The 16,071-nt window shown below is 40.8% G+C and overlaps 1 protein-coding gene across 2 annotated transcripts in view; it reads right to left on the bottom strand.

Moving 5' to 3' along the window:
- dok4 (docking protein 4) overlaps positions 1-16,071 on the bottom strand; it is a 73,680-nt gene that overhangs the window by 24,404 nt on the left and 33,205 nt on the right. For both annotated transcript variants that reach the window (XM_079555049.1, XM_079555050.1), the window contains exon 2: positions 2,512-2,814. In XM_079555049.1, coding sequence (XP_079411175.1) covers positions 2,512-2,577 — 66 coding nt within the window. In that variant the 5' untranslated portion in view covers positions 2,578-2,814. The remainder of the gene's footprint in view (positions 1-2,511; positions 2,815-16,071) is intronic.

The following is a 16,071-nucleotide window of genomic DNA, read 5'->3' as shown; positions in this document are numbered from 1 at the left end:
TCATGTTGCTTTTTTAGACTCGCTGAGGGTTCATATATTGACGTTTGGAGAGAAAAAGAACCGGAAGTTGGCACCGAAAGAATTAAAATTTTTCGATACCGCCTCCGACCGAAGCTTTTCGGTCGGTTCCAAGTAGGAACCGTTTAACGGTGCCCATCCCTAGTGGTGAAGAGGGAGCTGAGTCGGGGCAAAGCTCTCGATTTACCAATTGATCTACGTTCCCACCCTCACCTATGGTCATGAAATCTGGGTAATGATCGAAAGGATAAAATCGTGGACACAAGTGGTCAAAATGAGTTTCCTTCGCAGGGTGGCTGGACGCACCCTTCGAGATCGGGTGAGGAGCTCAGTCACCCGGGAGGAGCTCGGAGTAGAGTCGCTGCTCCTTCACGTCGAAAGGAGCCAGCTGAGGTTGCTCGGGCATCTGTTTCAGAAGCCTCCTGGTCGCCTCCCTCGAGAGGTATTCCAGGCATGTCCTAGTGGGAAGAGGCCTCGTGGAAGACCCAGGACACGCTGGTGGGACTATGTCTCCGAGCTGGCCTGGTGTCGCCTCAGGGTCCCCCCAGAACAGCTGGAGGAAGTGTGCGTGGATCGGGAAGTCTGGGCATCTCTGCTGAGACTGCTGCCCCCGCGACCCGGCCCCGGATAAAGCGGAAGAAAATGGATGTTACTTTCCACCGTAAGTAAATCTTTAAGTTACAAAGGCATGTTGATGTTAGGAAACAGATATTGGGCCAGATCTCCCAACCTGGCGCAAGGACAGCTTTGGTTGAGGCGAGGCTGCTATCTTGTGCACACACAACGGTGCAACAGTGCTTTTGCCAGTAGCCTAAGGGCGTCACTGAGGAAAAAAAAATGGGTCGGCTGAGGCATGTACTACAAGCAGCGCTGACTATGAGTGCTTGCTGCGTTCCCTTCACTCAAAATCTCCTCTCACATAAACATCTTACACAGTCTCGCACATGATATTAAGCTTTTGATGGACAAACTACAAACTCCCACTATGAATTAAACACTGTCCATGACTGGACTCAAAAAAAGGTGAATCAAAACAACTGGAAACTATATCACCAACCAGCTTGTTTTGTTTTTGAATACACCATCAACCATAGTGCCTGTTAGGAGTTAAACATCATTCCATTTCGAGTTGTTTGTATTTTAGTCCTAATTTAGCCTTTGTCTGGTCTTTGTTTTTTACTTTTGATACAGGTAAACAAACATCTAATCATCTAATTCTACTATACTGTGTAAAAATTGTGTGACAGTGATACTCAAGACAGTAATCTTGAAGACAGTTATGAAATATCACCCTTTTTAGTCATATCGTGCAGCCAGACACCACTGGGGATTCAAATGCACGGAGCAAAGTGTAATGAATTCACAGCACAGTCTTCTCAATATGAAACTGCCTGCTGTGCCAAACATATTCTCCGGGGAAGAGCGCAGTGGACCTTAAAATCCAGCTGTCCTCCCATACACCCAAGTCCAAATCCTTTTGCATTGTTACCATTTAGAAGTGAGACGTAATACCTGTCAGTTTTACTGCTGCATATATAGCCGTCAAGAAGTGTCTAAATCTTGGATTGGTAGCAATGGTGGTGTGCAATGTTCTTCAATATTCATTCTAATGGTGGTGCCTTGGTTTTCTTGTGGTTTAGATCTGGTCCTTTGGTTCTATCTGAGTCCTGCTTTAGCGCCGGTTTTGTCTTGGTTTCATAATGCAAATTCTTTTTAGCAGTGCATCTATTTGTTTTGTATTTACTTTTATTTCACTTAACCCTCACCTAAACGAGCACATTTCCCCGAGTTTTTCATAAATCTGAAAGCTTCTTGAAAGTGTGAAAATAGCAATGTGAGTTAGAAACAGCAACAGGCTAATATTTCCATTTCCAGGTGCTTCAGAACGGAGTCCAAAGTTATAAGATTTGGGAGGTAAATTCTACCCCAGAGAATTCCAATCTGTAGGGCATGACTCTGAAAGGCAATTTCCCTCTATCTGCCCTGACTTGGTTTACTCTTGGATGTGCCTTTTTCTATAAAACACAATGCGGCTTGGATTTGGCCTCGTTTAGGAACAGTTATACCGGAATCTGTTTTACTTGAAACTCAACATCTTTTTTTCTGTGCAGCTCTATTCTTTTTAGCCTGGCCTTTTCCAATACAAATCCCATAGTATTGTCCACTTATAGCCTCTAGACTTTGCTTCTTTTTCCCCGACACCAGTGCACACTACATTATTCATTATCTAGAACCATAAAACAGACAAATAATATTAAGTTATTCCTTTGAGCTGGTACATCCAAGCAGTGCTGTCTCAGGAGCCACCAGGCATTAATGCTTACAATCGAAAGGCTCTTTTTTTTCCTCCTCCAATATCACACTGGCCCTAGACTTAGACCTATTTCTGAGTTCACCTTGGTTCAGTTTTTGTCCTCGTTCACCTCGGCATTATCTTGACAAACTCTGCTGCAGCTCAATACTGCACAAAACCATCATTAGCCATTGACTCACCCCCAGTTTGCGACTGCGCATGCGTACGTATCCTTGCTTTACGATGTCGTTGAAGTTGGAAGCCATGATTTGCGGAGGGCAACCTTCTCACAGCCGCCGAGGAGACCATCCAGATCTTCTACGTGCCCCTTCCCTGCAGTATTTCCTTCACAAAACCTCGCTCTTTTCCTCCAGCGGCCTCCTTCACATCCTGCTTTAAGTCCTTCGCTCCAGCTCAAATGCAGCTTTTTAAATCCCCTCTTTCGTTTTAGTTCACGTCACCGCGGTTCAGAGCTGGTTCCGTCTCCCCCGTCCGGGCATTTTCTAAGACACAGAAAGACAAAGAGATTGAGAGGGAGCGAGCAGAGCATTGGACATATGTATATATTATTCATAGTAGAGTCAGGAGCACAACATTATCCTGTATTATTCATGTAGACTGGCACAGGGCAAGCAAAGAGGAGACTGCCGTACTGTAAGGGCTAGTAACACAGACCTGGGGTAAGATACTGCCTGATTTCAATGTGGTGAATCTGTTAAAAACACTGTATTTCGCATGAGATTGTTGTTGAGAAAACCCTTAAAGCTGAAAACAAAAGAACTGAGCACACTGCAGTCTAGAAATAATTGAAATGTTGTTGAAATGAATATGTTTTCCATTGATTTGGGAAGGAAAAAAATCTGCCAGTGGAACAAGCGTTTTGCATTTAACCCCCACGTTCACCGAGTAGATTTTCTCCAGTTTTACCCAAATGCAAAAGCTTCTCGACTGGAGAGGTTACAGCCTTTAGGCCAGTGTAAAGCCTCATTTGAAAGCTAAGACCAACAGAACTAACCTGAGCTTTTTCCTGTTTTTTGTTACCATGGTTTCATAGCTTTTTAGTCGTTTTCCCCCCACACATTTTTGTCCCATTTTTTTAAACATTTTTTTTTTTCATTTTGTCACATTTTTGTCACATTTTTTGACAATTTTTTTGACACATTTTTGTCACTTTTTGGACATTTTTTGCCCACATGTTTGTCACATTTTTCCACATAATTGTCACATTTTTTGACATATTTTGAAAAAAAAATATAATCAATTTTTGTCACATTTTTTCCACATTTTCCCACATAATTGTCACTTTTTGACACCTTTTTTCCTCACATTTTTTCCACATTTTTTCCCACATTTTCCCACATTTTTTCCACATTTTCCCACATAATTGTCACATTTTTGACACATTTTTGGACACATTTTTGTCACATTTTTGTCAAAGGCTTTTTTGAAGCGTTTTTGCCTCATTTTGTTTTTTAGTGTAATGTAAATGTGATCAAGCCACATAAGAGATAAGAGAGATAAGATAATCCTTTATTGATCTCATAATGGAGATATTCACTTGTTAAATCAGCTCTCAAGAAACACTACGGGTGGGCAAAAAAAAGACAAGAAATGTGCCATTAAATAGTAAATAAAGGTGTCTTACACACAATGAACACAAAAAATAAAAATGAAGTTAGAGCAGACTATAAAAAATGTCAGCAGTGCAAAGTCTTTCAGTCTTAGTGTGGGTAAATGTGACCAAAACAAAAAAAAAAGCAACAAAAACCTGATGAAAACACAACCAAAAATGTGACAATCATAACAAGCAAGAAGCTTAGATTAGTTTTGTGGGTCTTAGCTTTCAAATATACGGGCCTATAGGCTGTAAGCTCCAGTTGAGAAACTTCTAGATTTGGGTAAGGCTGAACTGGAGAAAAGGCACTTGGTTAAGGCAGGGGTCAAGAGGTTAAGCTAAATGAAAAAATTATACCATGCATTTCCTTTTTACTTTGAATGTAGGTGTTTTTTCTTGTTTTGAGTGCAAAAACACTGATTCTGCTGGCATATTTTCATACATTTTAAATCCACATCACGTAATATTTCTCCTTGAAAAATACCTAAAGAATACCTGAACAAACATGTCGTTGCTGTGCGCGGCTCACCTCTCCTCAGACCCGACTGTCAACTTTGTGGGAACGCTCGTCTCCATGGAGATGTTGACTAAAGGCAGCCATTCAAATAGGTTAGGCCCTCACCCAAATCCATTATTTGAATACCCGCGGCAAAATTTGCATTGTCTGTGTCTCGCTGGTCGTGAGGAGCGTGGTTTGTATTTACTGGCTGCAGCATCATCCAAAATGTTACGCAGCTGTGTGCCTTTCACTTATCAAGATGTTGTTTTTGTTGCAGTTCATTTTAACAGTTTAATGTACTTTTTCAGTTGATTAAAGCTCTAGGACCACTGAAATTGTCTCCGCAAACACACTTCGGAGGACCACTGCCATAAAGTATCCCTATAACCGTCACCTTCAACTCTTCTTCAGTTTATGAGCCTGTTCTGGTGGAAACAAACATTATTCTTTGACAAATACTAAGAAAACAGTGTCCAGCGTGGTCCGTTTCATCCTTTTTACGTCATTTCTAATTTCCCAGTCCATGGTTTGGGGGAAGTTCACATTTCCATTTCAAACAGACTCCAAGAGAGCCCCGTGTCTGCTGCAGCTGTGGGGTGGGCCTTTTATTACATGTTTTTTTCCCCCCTTTCATGATATTTCTCAATGCAATTTTTTGTGTTTGCCATCAACACAAACAGCTTATGACCAATGACACAGAAAATCCTTTCTCTCTCCAACAATATGTATTCACAGCTAGGGCAAATCGGGGCATAAAAATGTAAAGATAGGGCTATAGGCAGTACAGGACAATGCTTTTAACGCCAGGAGGAAATACCATCTTGGACGTAATGCGGTGATAAAACTGATATACACGACACTGATGTGGCTTTTATGGCCGTTTGCGAGTGCTTGTGGAATCCCACGCGCTCCAGTCCGAGCCAGTATGGGGCTATACAGCAGCAGTAGGGCAGTGGGGCAGACGGGTCCCAGGGGGGGCGCAGGGTAGGGGAAAGATCTGCCCGGCAACAACGGCACGGAGAGATTAAAGTTTAATTTCACTGGTTCATTAGTGCAAACATGAGTTCAGAGACGCAGGTGAGAGCAGGAGGATGTGGATATTAAACATTCAGTCATAACAACAGATTGTCGAGGCGCGTGAAAGGACTCAAAGGAGGCACATAAAAAGTAAACAAATACAAAATAAACATATATAATATAGTTCCCGATTTTTTGGGGTCTGATACTGATATGAAGGGGGAGCTGGCATGGCTGATATATAAGGCAATATTTTAATTAATTTAATTTGATGTAATTTTCTTTCAAATAGCCTCTTGTTAGACATTTATTATTATAGCAAAGGTCTCATCATAGAAACATATTTAACCTCTTATCCCCCACCTGAACCGAGCACATTGTCTCCAGACTGGCTCAACCCAAATCTAAAATACGTCTGGAGAAAAGTGGCAAAATAGCAACAAAAATGAGACAAAAAAAGCAATGAAAACATGACAAAAAAAAAAGGTTTGCGTGACAAAAACAAACAAGCCACAAAAGAGCATCAAAAAAAGTGACAAAAACTGATGAAAATGTGACAAAAATGTAACGAAAACAGGGATGAAAACGCGACAAATGAGCCACACAGAGTGACAAAAAAGCATCAAAAAAAGTGACGAAAAGTGATGAAAATGTGACGAAAATGCTGCAATAAAACAATGAAAAGACATTCAGACAACGCGAGAAAAAAGATCAGATCTTAGCTTTCAAATGAGGTGCTACACTGGCCTATAGGCTGCTAACTTTTAGATTTGAGTAAAACTGAACTGGAGACAAACCCTTGGTTAAGGCGGGGATTAAGAGGTTAATATCTGTCTGATAAAATAGATAAAAACTGTCCCGGTGGCTACTCTTTGAAAGCTTTACTGAAACTACTGTATTATGGAGATTTTAGTTGATGAAAAAAAATAGCTAAGAACAACTGGGAATGTGTCAGATTCTGCTACATTTACATTTAATAGTCAATTATGTTTCCTTTTTACATCATGAGCATTCACTTTTTGATAATGCACAATGAAATTCGATGTGGCTCGTCCAGGTTCGCTTTTGTTTGATTGTGAAATGCCTGATATCTCTTGGATGGGTGGTTCAGTGTCCTCAGAACGTTTTACTGCTGTCATAACTTTGTCCTGACGATGTGCTGTTAAATACACCGAGCCGCGTCCAACGAGCTCTGAATTAGCCTGGAACCAGGAGACCGGGACGAGACGGCAGCAGCTCGGCTTTCCACACATTTCAAATCGGAAGTTTGGTCCGTGTTTCATTACGGGGGTTCATACAAGTGAATCAAATTTCCATCCAAAAAAGTGCTGAATTTTGGATGCTACAAACGCAAAGACTGTGCATGGGGGAGACCGGGGACAGTTGTAACACGGGGTGAGTTGCAACAGCACCAGTTCAACCACTTTGAAACCAAATAAGTGCGACATCATGATCCTGTCTGTAGCTCCTCCCTCTCTGATCACACACAGCAAATTTCAAGTCTGAAAGTCTTTGCTAGCAGATTTTAGCCTGTCCGCTAAACATTTTTGACATAGGGCCTCATTTCCTAGTTATCCAGAGTGTTGCTGATTTCTGGAGATATTTTTTTTTGTAATTCATGCAGTTATTATGTTTGAAGAGTGTCGTGGCGCTAGGCTAATGCAAGGCTAGCACATTTCTATGGTATCAGCTAGCCTGCATTAAAAACAGTCTGACCCGCTCCACAGTGCACCTGAGGCAAATCACTTATAACTCTAGACTAAACATAGAAATGTTTGTGTCGATAGAATAATTTTAACCATTTTGCATTTTAAAAAAAACTATCTTTGAGCAGCATCAGCTTCGTGGTCGTATAAGCTACGCGGTGGCGGAGTGATCTGCTAGAAAATAGTCCCTCAAAATGCGATCATTCATGTGATGCAAGGTCAGTTATATTCCAAAAATGATTCTATCGACACAGACATTTATATGGTTAGTCTGGTGTTATAAGTGATTTACCTCAGGTGCTCTGTGGAGCGGGTCAGCCTGTTTTTAATGCAGGCTAGCTGATACCATAGAAATGCACTAGCCTTGCATTAGCCTAGCACCATGAAACTCTTCAAATGTAAGAACTGCATGAATTACAAAAAAAATATCTCCAGAAATCAGCAACACTCTGGATAACTAGGAAATGAGGCCCTATGTCAAAAATCCTGAAATATCCCTTTAATGGGACAATCCACGCGAAACAAAAACTTCCACAATGTCCAGTGTCTCCTCTGCCAGCAAAAGTGCTGACAATATTCAAAAACATTTGCGTGAAGATGAAAGGGTTTGTGAATCCAATCACTACCAAATAATGATGAATTTCAACCATTGTTCATTCTTTTTGATTTCTTTCAAAAACATGCGTCCCTCCCACAGAGTCTGAGATTAGGACATCCTCAAATTCTACAATATGATAACTAAAACAAAACATTCAAGGCTTTTTCAATGTTCTGCGGAAACTTTGTACAAAAATAAATAAGCAAAAGATTCAGGCAAAATGTGGCAGCGCTTTGTCACACTTAAAACACAATTTGCACCATTGCAAGCTCCCGAGTCTCCCATCCTCCGATCAATAACGTATGCAAAACGATTGATTTGGAAAGATCCATTGCAAACCATGGGGGAAAGTGTCAAAAGAAGTGTCGGGGGAAACATACGGAATACTAATAAGTCTTTGTCCACTGTGTCCAGAGCACGCCCCGGGGTCAGGTGTGCCGTTTCAAAAATGGACTTTGATTTGGCCGCTCATGCATCTGAACTGTTTATTATCAGACGCACACACAGAGAGGAGACAGGTGTGAATCATCAGCGGTGCAGCATTGATCCGTAATACAAGGGTTGCAATGGTTTCGATCGGCTGCCGGACAGAGTCGATGCAGGTGCCACAACCTCGTAATTATACAGGGAATCGATTCATGCAGAAAAGAAAAGAACAGCCAAATTTAATACATAAAAGGCACAGACCTGGTAAAAAAAAATAAAAAAATAAAATAAAATGGCCTGCACTACAAAAAGTAAATATCAAGCATTGGCTTAAATGACTTGAATTGAGGAAATGTATCTTGTTTTGAGCGGTTTTCACTCATTTAGACACTTTTCCTGATCGGACCAAGTTTACTTTGCTTGTTTGAGGACATTTCAGACCAGTTCTAGGGTAAATCTCGCTTGAAATATGAAAGTAAAACTGCCAATGAGATAGAGAAAGAAAATTACCTGAAATAAGGACGAAATGTATCGAAACGAGTCAGAAACATCTCAGAACAAGTGAAATAATCGAGGACAAATGCCCAAGAACTTCTTAACTAGTCAAAACAACTAACATTTGAATTATTATGCTCAAATTGAGATGTTTATACTGATCTAGTTAATTATTTTTTGCAGTGTGTTATTGAAGACCTTTTTAACGCGACCTTTAAAGCTTCAAAATGACAGTGAAGCTTCGTTTGAAAAGCACCTCATCTTAAGATATCCTATAAACATGAAATACAATGAAACACAACTTACTTTGGTTAAAAAATAAAGTATTGTATTGCAAAATGGGGGGAAATACGCAAATAAATATACAGACGATGAATACTGTGTTGTTTATCTGTCAATTATTGAAAGATAAGTAAGTTGAGCAATTATCATGGCAGCCCTATTGGTACGGATGAGCAAAGTTAGGTCACAGTTTGTAATAATGTGCCACATCTTGGACTAAAGTCTCTTGTCAGATTACGAAGGAAAGATGATAATGACACAAACATTAGTAATGCTCTTGGAAACGCTTCATCATTTACAGTTTTCCTAAAAAGTGCAGAGTGTGAACATGTTATTACATTTTGGGCTGTTCATCTTTTCTAGTCCAGAGGGTGGGTCCAGTAGGATAAAAACTATTCATAAATCCCGGCTTGTTATGTCTTGTGCTTAGAAAGTGTCCAAAAACGACATTTTCTTTTTTAAAACACAAGCCATGCAAATGAATAAAACAATAATTACACATATTCAGTAAAATAAGAAAAATGTACAATATTGAAACTGTCGGCTTTAGTCTTTTATACGGTTTAATTGGCCTTGTTAAATCAGACATGGGCAGTTATTGATCTGAGAAGAGGGGCCTCACGCACACGTCCCACGCACTTTAAAACAAGGCGCTGATCCTCACATCGACCGGACTCTATTTAGGCACGTCCCAGTTAAACGCATGTCTGTCAATACTTCACTGTGAGAATTTAGTCCTTCTGCACTGCAGGCAGACGTCAGTGTTTAGTTTGTTTGTTTAGCCTTGTTTAAGCTGCTTCACTTCCATCCAACTCCAACTTCAGCTGTTTCCGTGGCATTTTGTGCGCACAGAAACTGAGCAGATTCTTTAAATGTTTTCTTGCTTACATATATACATTATTTTAAAGAGGCCCGCATTTTTTCTCTCCAGTTTTTTAAATTATGGGCTTGTTTACAGTACGAAGTAACCCCTAGAGGCCATAAGCGCAACTGCAGGTGTCGTAGGATGTCGTGTTTTTTTAACATATTAATTGTCCGTGGACTGTGAGAGTAAATACTACGCTGACAGAAAAGGTGAAGGGAGAGAGGGATATTGTACATCCAATTACACAATGGAGATAATTTTTTTCACTCAAACTCGGCTGTAAATACTGTTTAAGTGGCGCTAGCCCACAGTTAGCTTCGCAAGTTAGCCTGCTAGCTTCTTCTTCGTGATTCCATTAGTGTGAATTGGTTGCTTGGGACTACGAAATGGATTTATTAAGGTAAACAAGTTACTTGGTATTGCTTTAATATACACACTTTCACAATGGAAACAAATGAATGATCTAATCTTTGTAATAAAGTGTTTCATTTTTGCACTGATTGAACATTTCTCCATAGGTTTTGTGGGAAAGTGTAACTTCAAGGGCCATTTAACACAAAATGCATTTTTCTCATATTCTTGCAACAACATCTCCACATGAGCCTAAGCACTAAACTATTTTTTCAGTCCTTTACAACATTTTGAAGGTTTTTTTTTTTTTAAGTACTGGTGTCGGAAGAAAATATAACGGTTCCCAGCCCTGGTCAGATTGTTGCCTGAACAATGTAAAATGGCGATCACATGCACAAAACACAGGAAGAGAATTGAGCTTGCGGTAACATGTCACCAGGCTTGGTCAAGAGTACCTAGCTGGAGGATTTTGCCTGTTGTGCATGTTTTAGTTTAATGTAGGAAACCAAAGCACCTACAAGAAACCCACCCCAGTAGAGCCTACGATCTCCACACACGATCTGCGAATCAAACATCTTTCTCTGAGGCAGAGGCGCTAACCACTCCGTCACGGTGCCGGCGTCCCGTGGAGGGAGTGTGTACCACCAGGGGGCAGCACTCATTAGGGAACAGCGGTGGTAAATGGGCCACAGATGGCGATAAAGGAGACCGCCGCTCGTTCTGAGGTTATGAAACACATCTGCGTCGTTATCGCCAGAGGAGCAGCAGATGTTCGGCCCGACGAGAAACTTGTTAAAGAGGGTCAGGTGAAAAACAGATATTATTCGTGGGCGATATTTGCATTTGAAGATTTTATTGTCTCTTTTAGGGCATTTTGTCCTCCGTCCATTCCCTTCCTCCCATCAGCAGCAGTCGCCGACCGCAGGGGACCCATGTCCAGAACTTGAGTCAGGATCTTGGGTTCAGACTGTAGCAGGAGGCAAAACAGTGTAAAAAAAAAAAGGAGTCCTAGACATTGGGAAAACATGCAGTCTCCTTATCCTCAGATGTCCTTGCTGCGAGGAAAGTACAAGTAAATTGGAATCAAATGACTCCACATAGACCAAAATACACTGCACTACATTTGGGAAGGCAGCGTCATTTTTCAACAATTTTCCTTCAAATAGGTTTGCAAGATACTGTATATCACTGCTGCCTCTGGCCTCAGGTTTGTCCTGTTCCACAACACAGAAGATCATTTACTTGAAAGACAATTACCTTTTGTACACAACATGCAACTACATGTACTTCCCATAAAGAGTGAACCCAAAAACACATTTCTTGTCTGTCCTTTATTGAACCGATAAGTCGATATAGTAATATTTGTGACAGGTCTGATCCTAGCAAGCACGTATTTGCAATTTTTAAGCCCGTATTTTAAGACAGATGCCCCTCCTAACGCAAGGAACCGTCCATTTATCAGGGCATCGATGTGCCAAAAGTAACTGTTGGTTTGTGACTGTCTACAGCAGGGGTAGGCAACCTCAGGCCCGGGGGCCAAATCCGGCCCTCCAGCACAGAACCTCTGGCCCCCAAGATGGTTATGTGAACTATTGTGCAAATAAGAGATCAAATACCTGTTAAAGTAGTCTAAAAATGAAAGAAATAGTGTCAGTATTTTAAAAAGTCAGAACATCCCGTTTGGTCATATATAATGTTAAACAGTGATTCTCAACTGGTGGGTCGGGACTCAAAAGTGGGTCATGGAACCATTTTCAGTGGGTTGCGAGTCTATAGGGAATTTTTCTTCAATATTTTCCATCTGAAACTGCATGGAAACCAATGTTATTGGGTTGTTGTGATCATAATTTCAGTCTTATTGGGATATCTACTGCTCGTTCAACAAAAACTTGTGTGGAAAATGCAATATTTTATACCATATATGACAAATTGCAGTTTTATTTGGGTCCTCGGCTCGTCATCAGAGGGCAATGGTGGGTCCTAAAGCCACTTGGGAACCACTGATGTAAAACATTGGCATTTGCAGAAAATAGTTCTTTACTTTAAGCTACAATGTTGAGGTTTGGCCCTTGGGTGTTTAAGCAATGATGAAAATCGGCCTCCACGACGCAAACTTGCCTACCCCTGGTCTACAGCTTGATGTTGAAAGTGACTCCGAGCATTTAACAGAGGATACACGAAAGCTGAAAGCATTCATGAACTGGGCTGGTGCCTGGCTCAAGGGCACCTCACCACATGGGATTAACCATCGACCTTACCAAAGTAATTCGGTGTTGCGTTCCGTTTTCCTATCTGTCTCACTTCTAAGGGTCGCAGATGGCTTAATCCTGTCCCGGTACCTTTGGGCCTTCTGGCGAGGTGCAGCTACGGCCAACTTTTCAGAAAACTGACCAAAGCTGACACAGAAAGACGTGATTTCAATGTAAAAACACAACACAATAACTAAATGAAGATCTTTACATATCTAATTTTGAGTCACACAAAAACATTAAAGTGAGGGCGGGTCAATCCAATGAAGAGATTAAATTTGGCGGTAAGTGCATAATCCTCAGACAATGCATTAATTGAAATCATTTCCTTGTTAGCGGGGATGAAAGTCGAGCCAATCCTGTTACAGTATAGCCCGGGCCGTGAGTCTGTGGGACACTGATAACTGTATCTCTCTCTCTCTCCTTTCTCTACTCTCCCCCTTTCATCTCCATCCCTCTTTTCTCTCTCTCTCTCTAATCCTTTTGCCTGTGACCACTATTTTATCCCGTTAAACTGCGCAGGGACCGAACCACGGCAACAACATCACACAGCGTTCCAAAATCGTGATCAGCTTTTAAGGCGCCAGTGGCACAGCGGACCAAAGGGGTTGCCCAATAACCTTGGAGATTCCGCTCCCGCCTGACCTTGTGTCCTTGGACAAGAAAATCCAGTGGGACAGAAGTAAATACCCTCTGGATGAAAGGCTGTACGTTTGGCAATGCGTTGTCCTGAAGCAGTAACGAAACAAAGCAGTTTGAATAAATGGTCAGTAATATTTTTATTTTGAGATATCCAAAATTGATTCATAAAAGCTAAATACAGCAGATAAGAAAAAAAATAGCCTACGAGCAGTATACCAATGGGTCTCACAGGTAAAAGGTACAGTAAAAGTAAAAGGTCTGATTCCGATTTTGTGTTTTTTGATGACCTCTAGCTGAAAAACTTACTTACAAGTTACTTCAATATCGTGCTGCCCTACGAGGAACAACTCACCCATTCATGTTCACTTCTCGGTTCTCAGATTTTGCTTGACGTTATATTTCTGCCCTCCACTGTCCTGACTGGGTTCTTGGGATAGGGTTACTATAGGTATCGGTGTTGATATATCGTCACACTTACAGGCCTATAATATAATCCGGCCTCTTGAGAAATTTTGTCCGGCCCTCAACTCTCTTTCCATCATTTATATAATTTTATTTATTTATTTATTCCCTTCAAAAGTGACATTAAAATATATACAACAAGACTGCCGGGTCAATGCAGTTAAAAGAAAAGGAGCTGAAAAAACAGCAAACTTATATCTGAACTGATTATAATTTTATAATCAGTTCTGTTATTTTGCCTTTTTTTTTCCAAGTTCCAGATATAATTTAGTGCATTCTGCAAAGGGAGAAAGTTGAGCAGAATTAAGTTCAAGTTATTGTTGGTGCGGCCGTATTACTCACGTTACTCATGTGGCCCCTTGTAAAAATCACTTGCCCTTGAAATTAAAGGGTTAAACAATGAACAGAGAGCGAGAAGAGTCTTCCTCAACTCAGTCAACCCAGTCAAGTCGGTGATACTTCAAAAATATCTACTACGATGAATAGTTCCTGGACGACTGACTGAATCACAGTTTGAGAGCCACTGCCCTATATCCCAAGGAGAAAGATCACTAGATTATTGATTATTAGATTATTGGTGATTACTGTGTGGAGTTTGCATGTTCTCCCTGTGTCTGCGTACGTTTGCTCCGGCACTCCGGTTTCCCTTACCACTAAAAACATGTACAATAGGCCAGGACAGAGGAGAGTGTGTGCAAGTGTGGGACAATGGACGAAAGTTAGCCCATGGCTATAATCCGGCGCGGCTTGTTTACATGCATGAGCCCCATGTACGTTCATGAACATGCACTGTCCCAAATAAACAAAGAAATAAACAAAAACCTAAAATGAAATCAAGTCGTTTCGTACAGCCCCATATCACAACAGGGGCTACACCAAACATCAAAACACTGAAACAAATAAACAACGTAATGTCCAAGCAAATGTCCAGAATACACTGTAGAATATAAGACATGCCTCGTTCCTTGTCGTGGCAACAGTGCTAGAGAATTTCCCATCCCCTGCACAGCCTTACCAAGGAAACCGCTCGGTCTTCCCATTGTTGACATTCCTTGTGGATAACTCCGACTACACTCGGCCTCATCTTAGTGCTGTATTTGTCCCTCACAAACACTTCCTTTGGCACAACATCGTCTCACAGTAGCCTTCGCATTTATCCACACAGGCTTCCAAACTCATTTCTCCAACATAAGAAACTCCCATGTAAGGAAAACATTAAACATTCTATGAGCCGGGATGGTCCGGCACCGTTTCATATTTCACGCCGTGACGCATTACATCAGTCTGGTTAAATAACGATGTCTTAATGGTGCTGTGATTTCACTCGTCACAGTCCTGATAGGGGCTGGCGCCGCTTTAATCAACAGGCCGCCACTCAGACATTTACAACCACACCAACAAATCATGCAACTTTATGAGCAGGAAAACCAAAAGGGAGAGCCAAAGCTTTTACCATATTTTGTAAACTAGGTAATACAGTTTACAAGGGGGAAAATGAGCCAATTGTCATGTACGATATATGACTGCAGCTATGATTATCACCTCCTGCTGTTCACACAATCACTGATATAAATAATATTCAGTTATCTCTGTCACAAGTACTGTACAACAATCCAACTGTCAGGGCTTACGTTGTCCAAACATAGAAGGATCCTCATTCTCATCTGCTGTAAGTACTGCTACTGTGCAATGGGGTCTTATTTTTGTTTTTCAAGATCTGTACTTTATTGGAGCAGTATTTTTAATGTGAACTTATAACTTTTACTCCACTGCATTTGAAAGATAAATATAATACTTTCTACTCCACTACATGTGCTTAGTTCATTTTAGAATAGTCTGGAAGTCTAAATGTTTTACACATTTTATATAATGTGCAAAATCGACCACGTGGTCTTGCATTTATATGTAAAGTAAGTAATTATATATATATTTCATTTTTTGTAAAGTCCCTCCTTCCCGGATCTCAGCAACTAATCAGAGTCTAGTATCCTCCCACGTTGACCAATGAGACGAGCTTTTCCTGTGAACCAGCCTGTCAGGTCCAATCAGAAGGGAGGGCTTTCTGGTTTAACAGGAGAGGAATTTGATTGTTTGCTTTCAAATTTCACTCTACCTCTCCTCACTTTGCAAACTTACAGACTATCACTTTAAGATGCACACTCCAGAACAGAAGGTGATGCTGTGGAGATATTCTGTCAATGCTTAAAGGAAGGAAGTTTTCCCTCCTGGTATTGCCATACGGGCAGTGAATTTGCACAATTTCTCAAACCTTTCAGAGTTTTTAAAAACATATTTATAATGTTTGAATATTTACTTCAGTATTTTCACTTCAGTAAAAATGGACTTAACAACTCCTACTTATATTAGTGCATTCCAAGTAAGTAAGTAAGTGTTTTATTTGTCATGGTGATGTTAAAGATCTTTTAAAAGATCTTTAACATCTCTAACCTTAGTGTCTGGCAAAACGAACCTAAAAAGTGATACTAGAACACAAGTAGACACAGTGAACGTTACGAAGTTTATACTGACCAACATGTTTTTGGAGGTTGGGGA

The sequence above is a fragment of the Gobius niger genome, assembly GCF_951799975.1.
Source record: "Gobius niger genome assembly, chromosome: 4".
In the NCBI taxonomy this organism is placed as follows: domain Eukaryota; kingdom Metazoa; phylum Chordata; class Actinopteri; order Gobiiformes; family Gobiidae; genus Gobius; species Gobius niger.
This window is presented reverse-complemented; position numbering and strand designations above follow the sequence as displayed.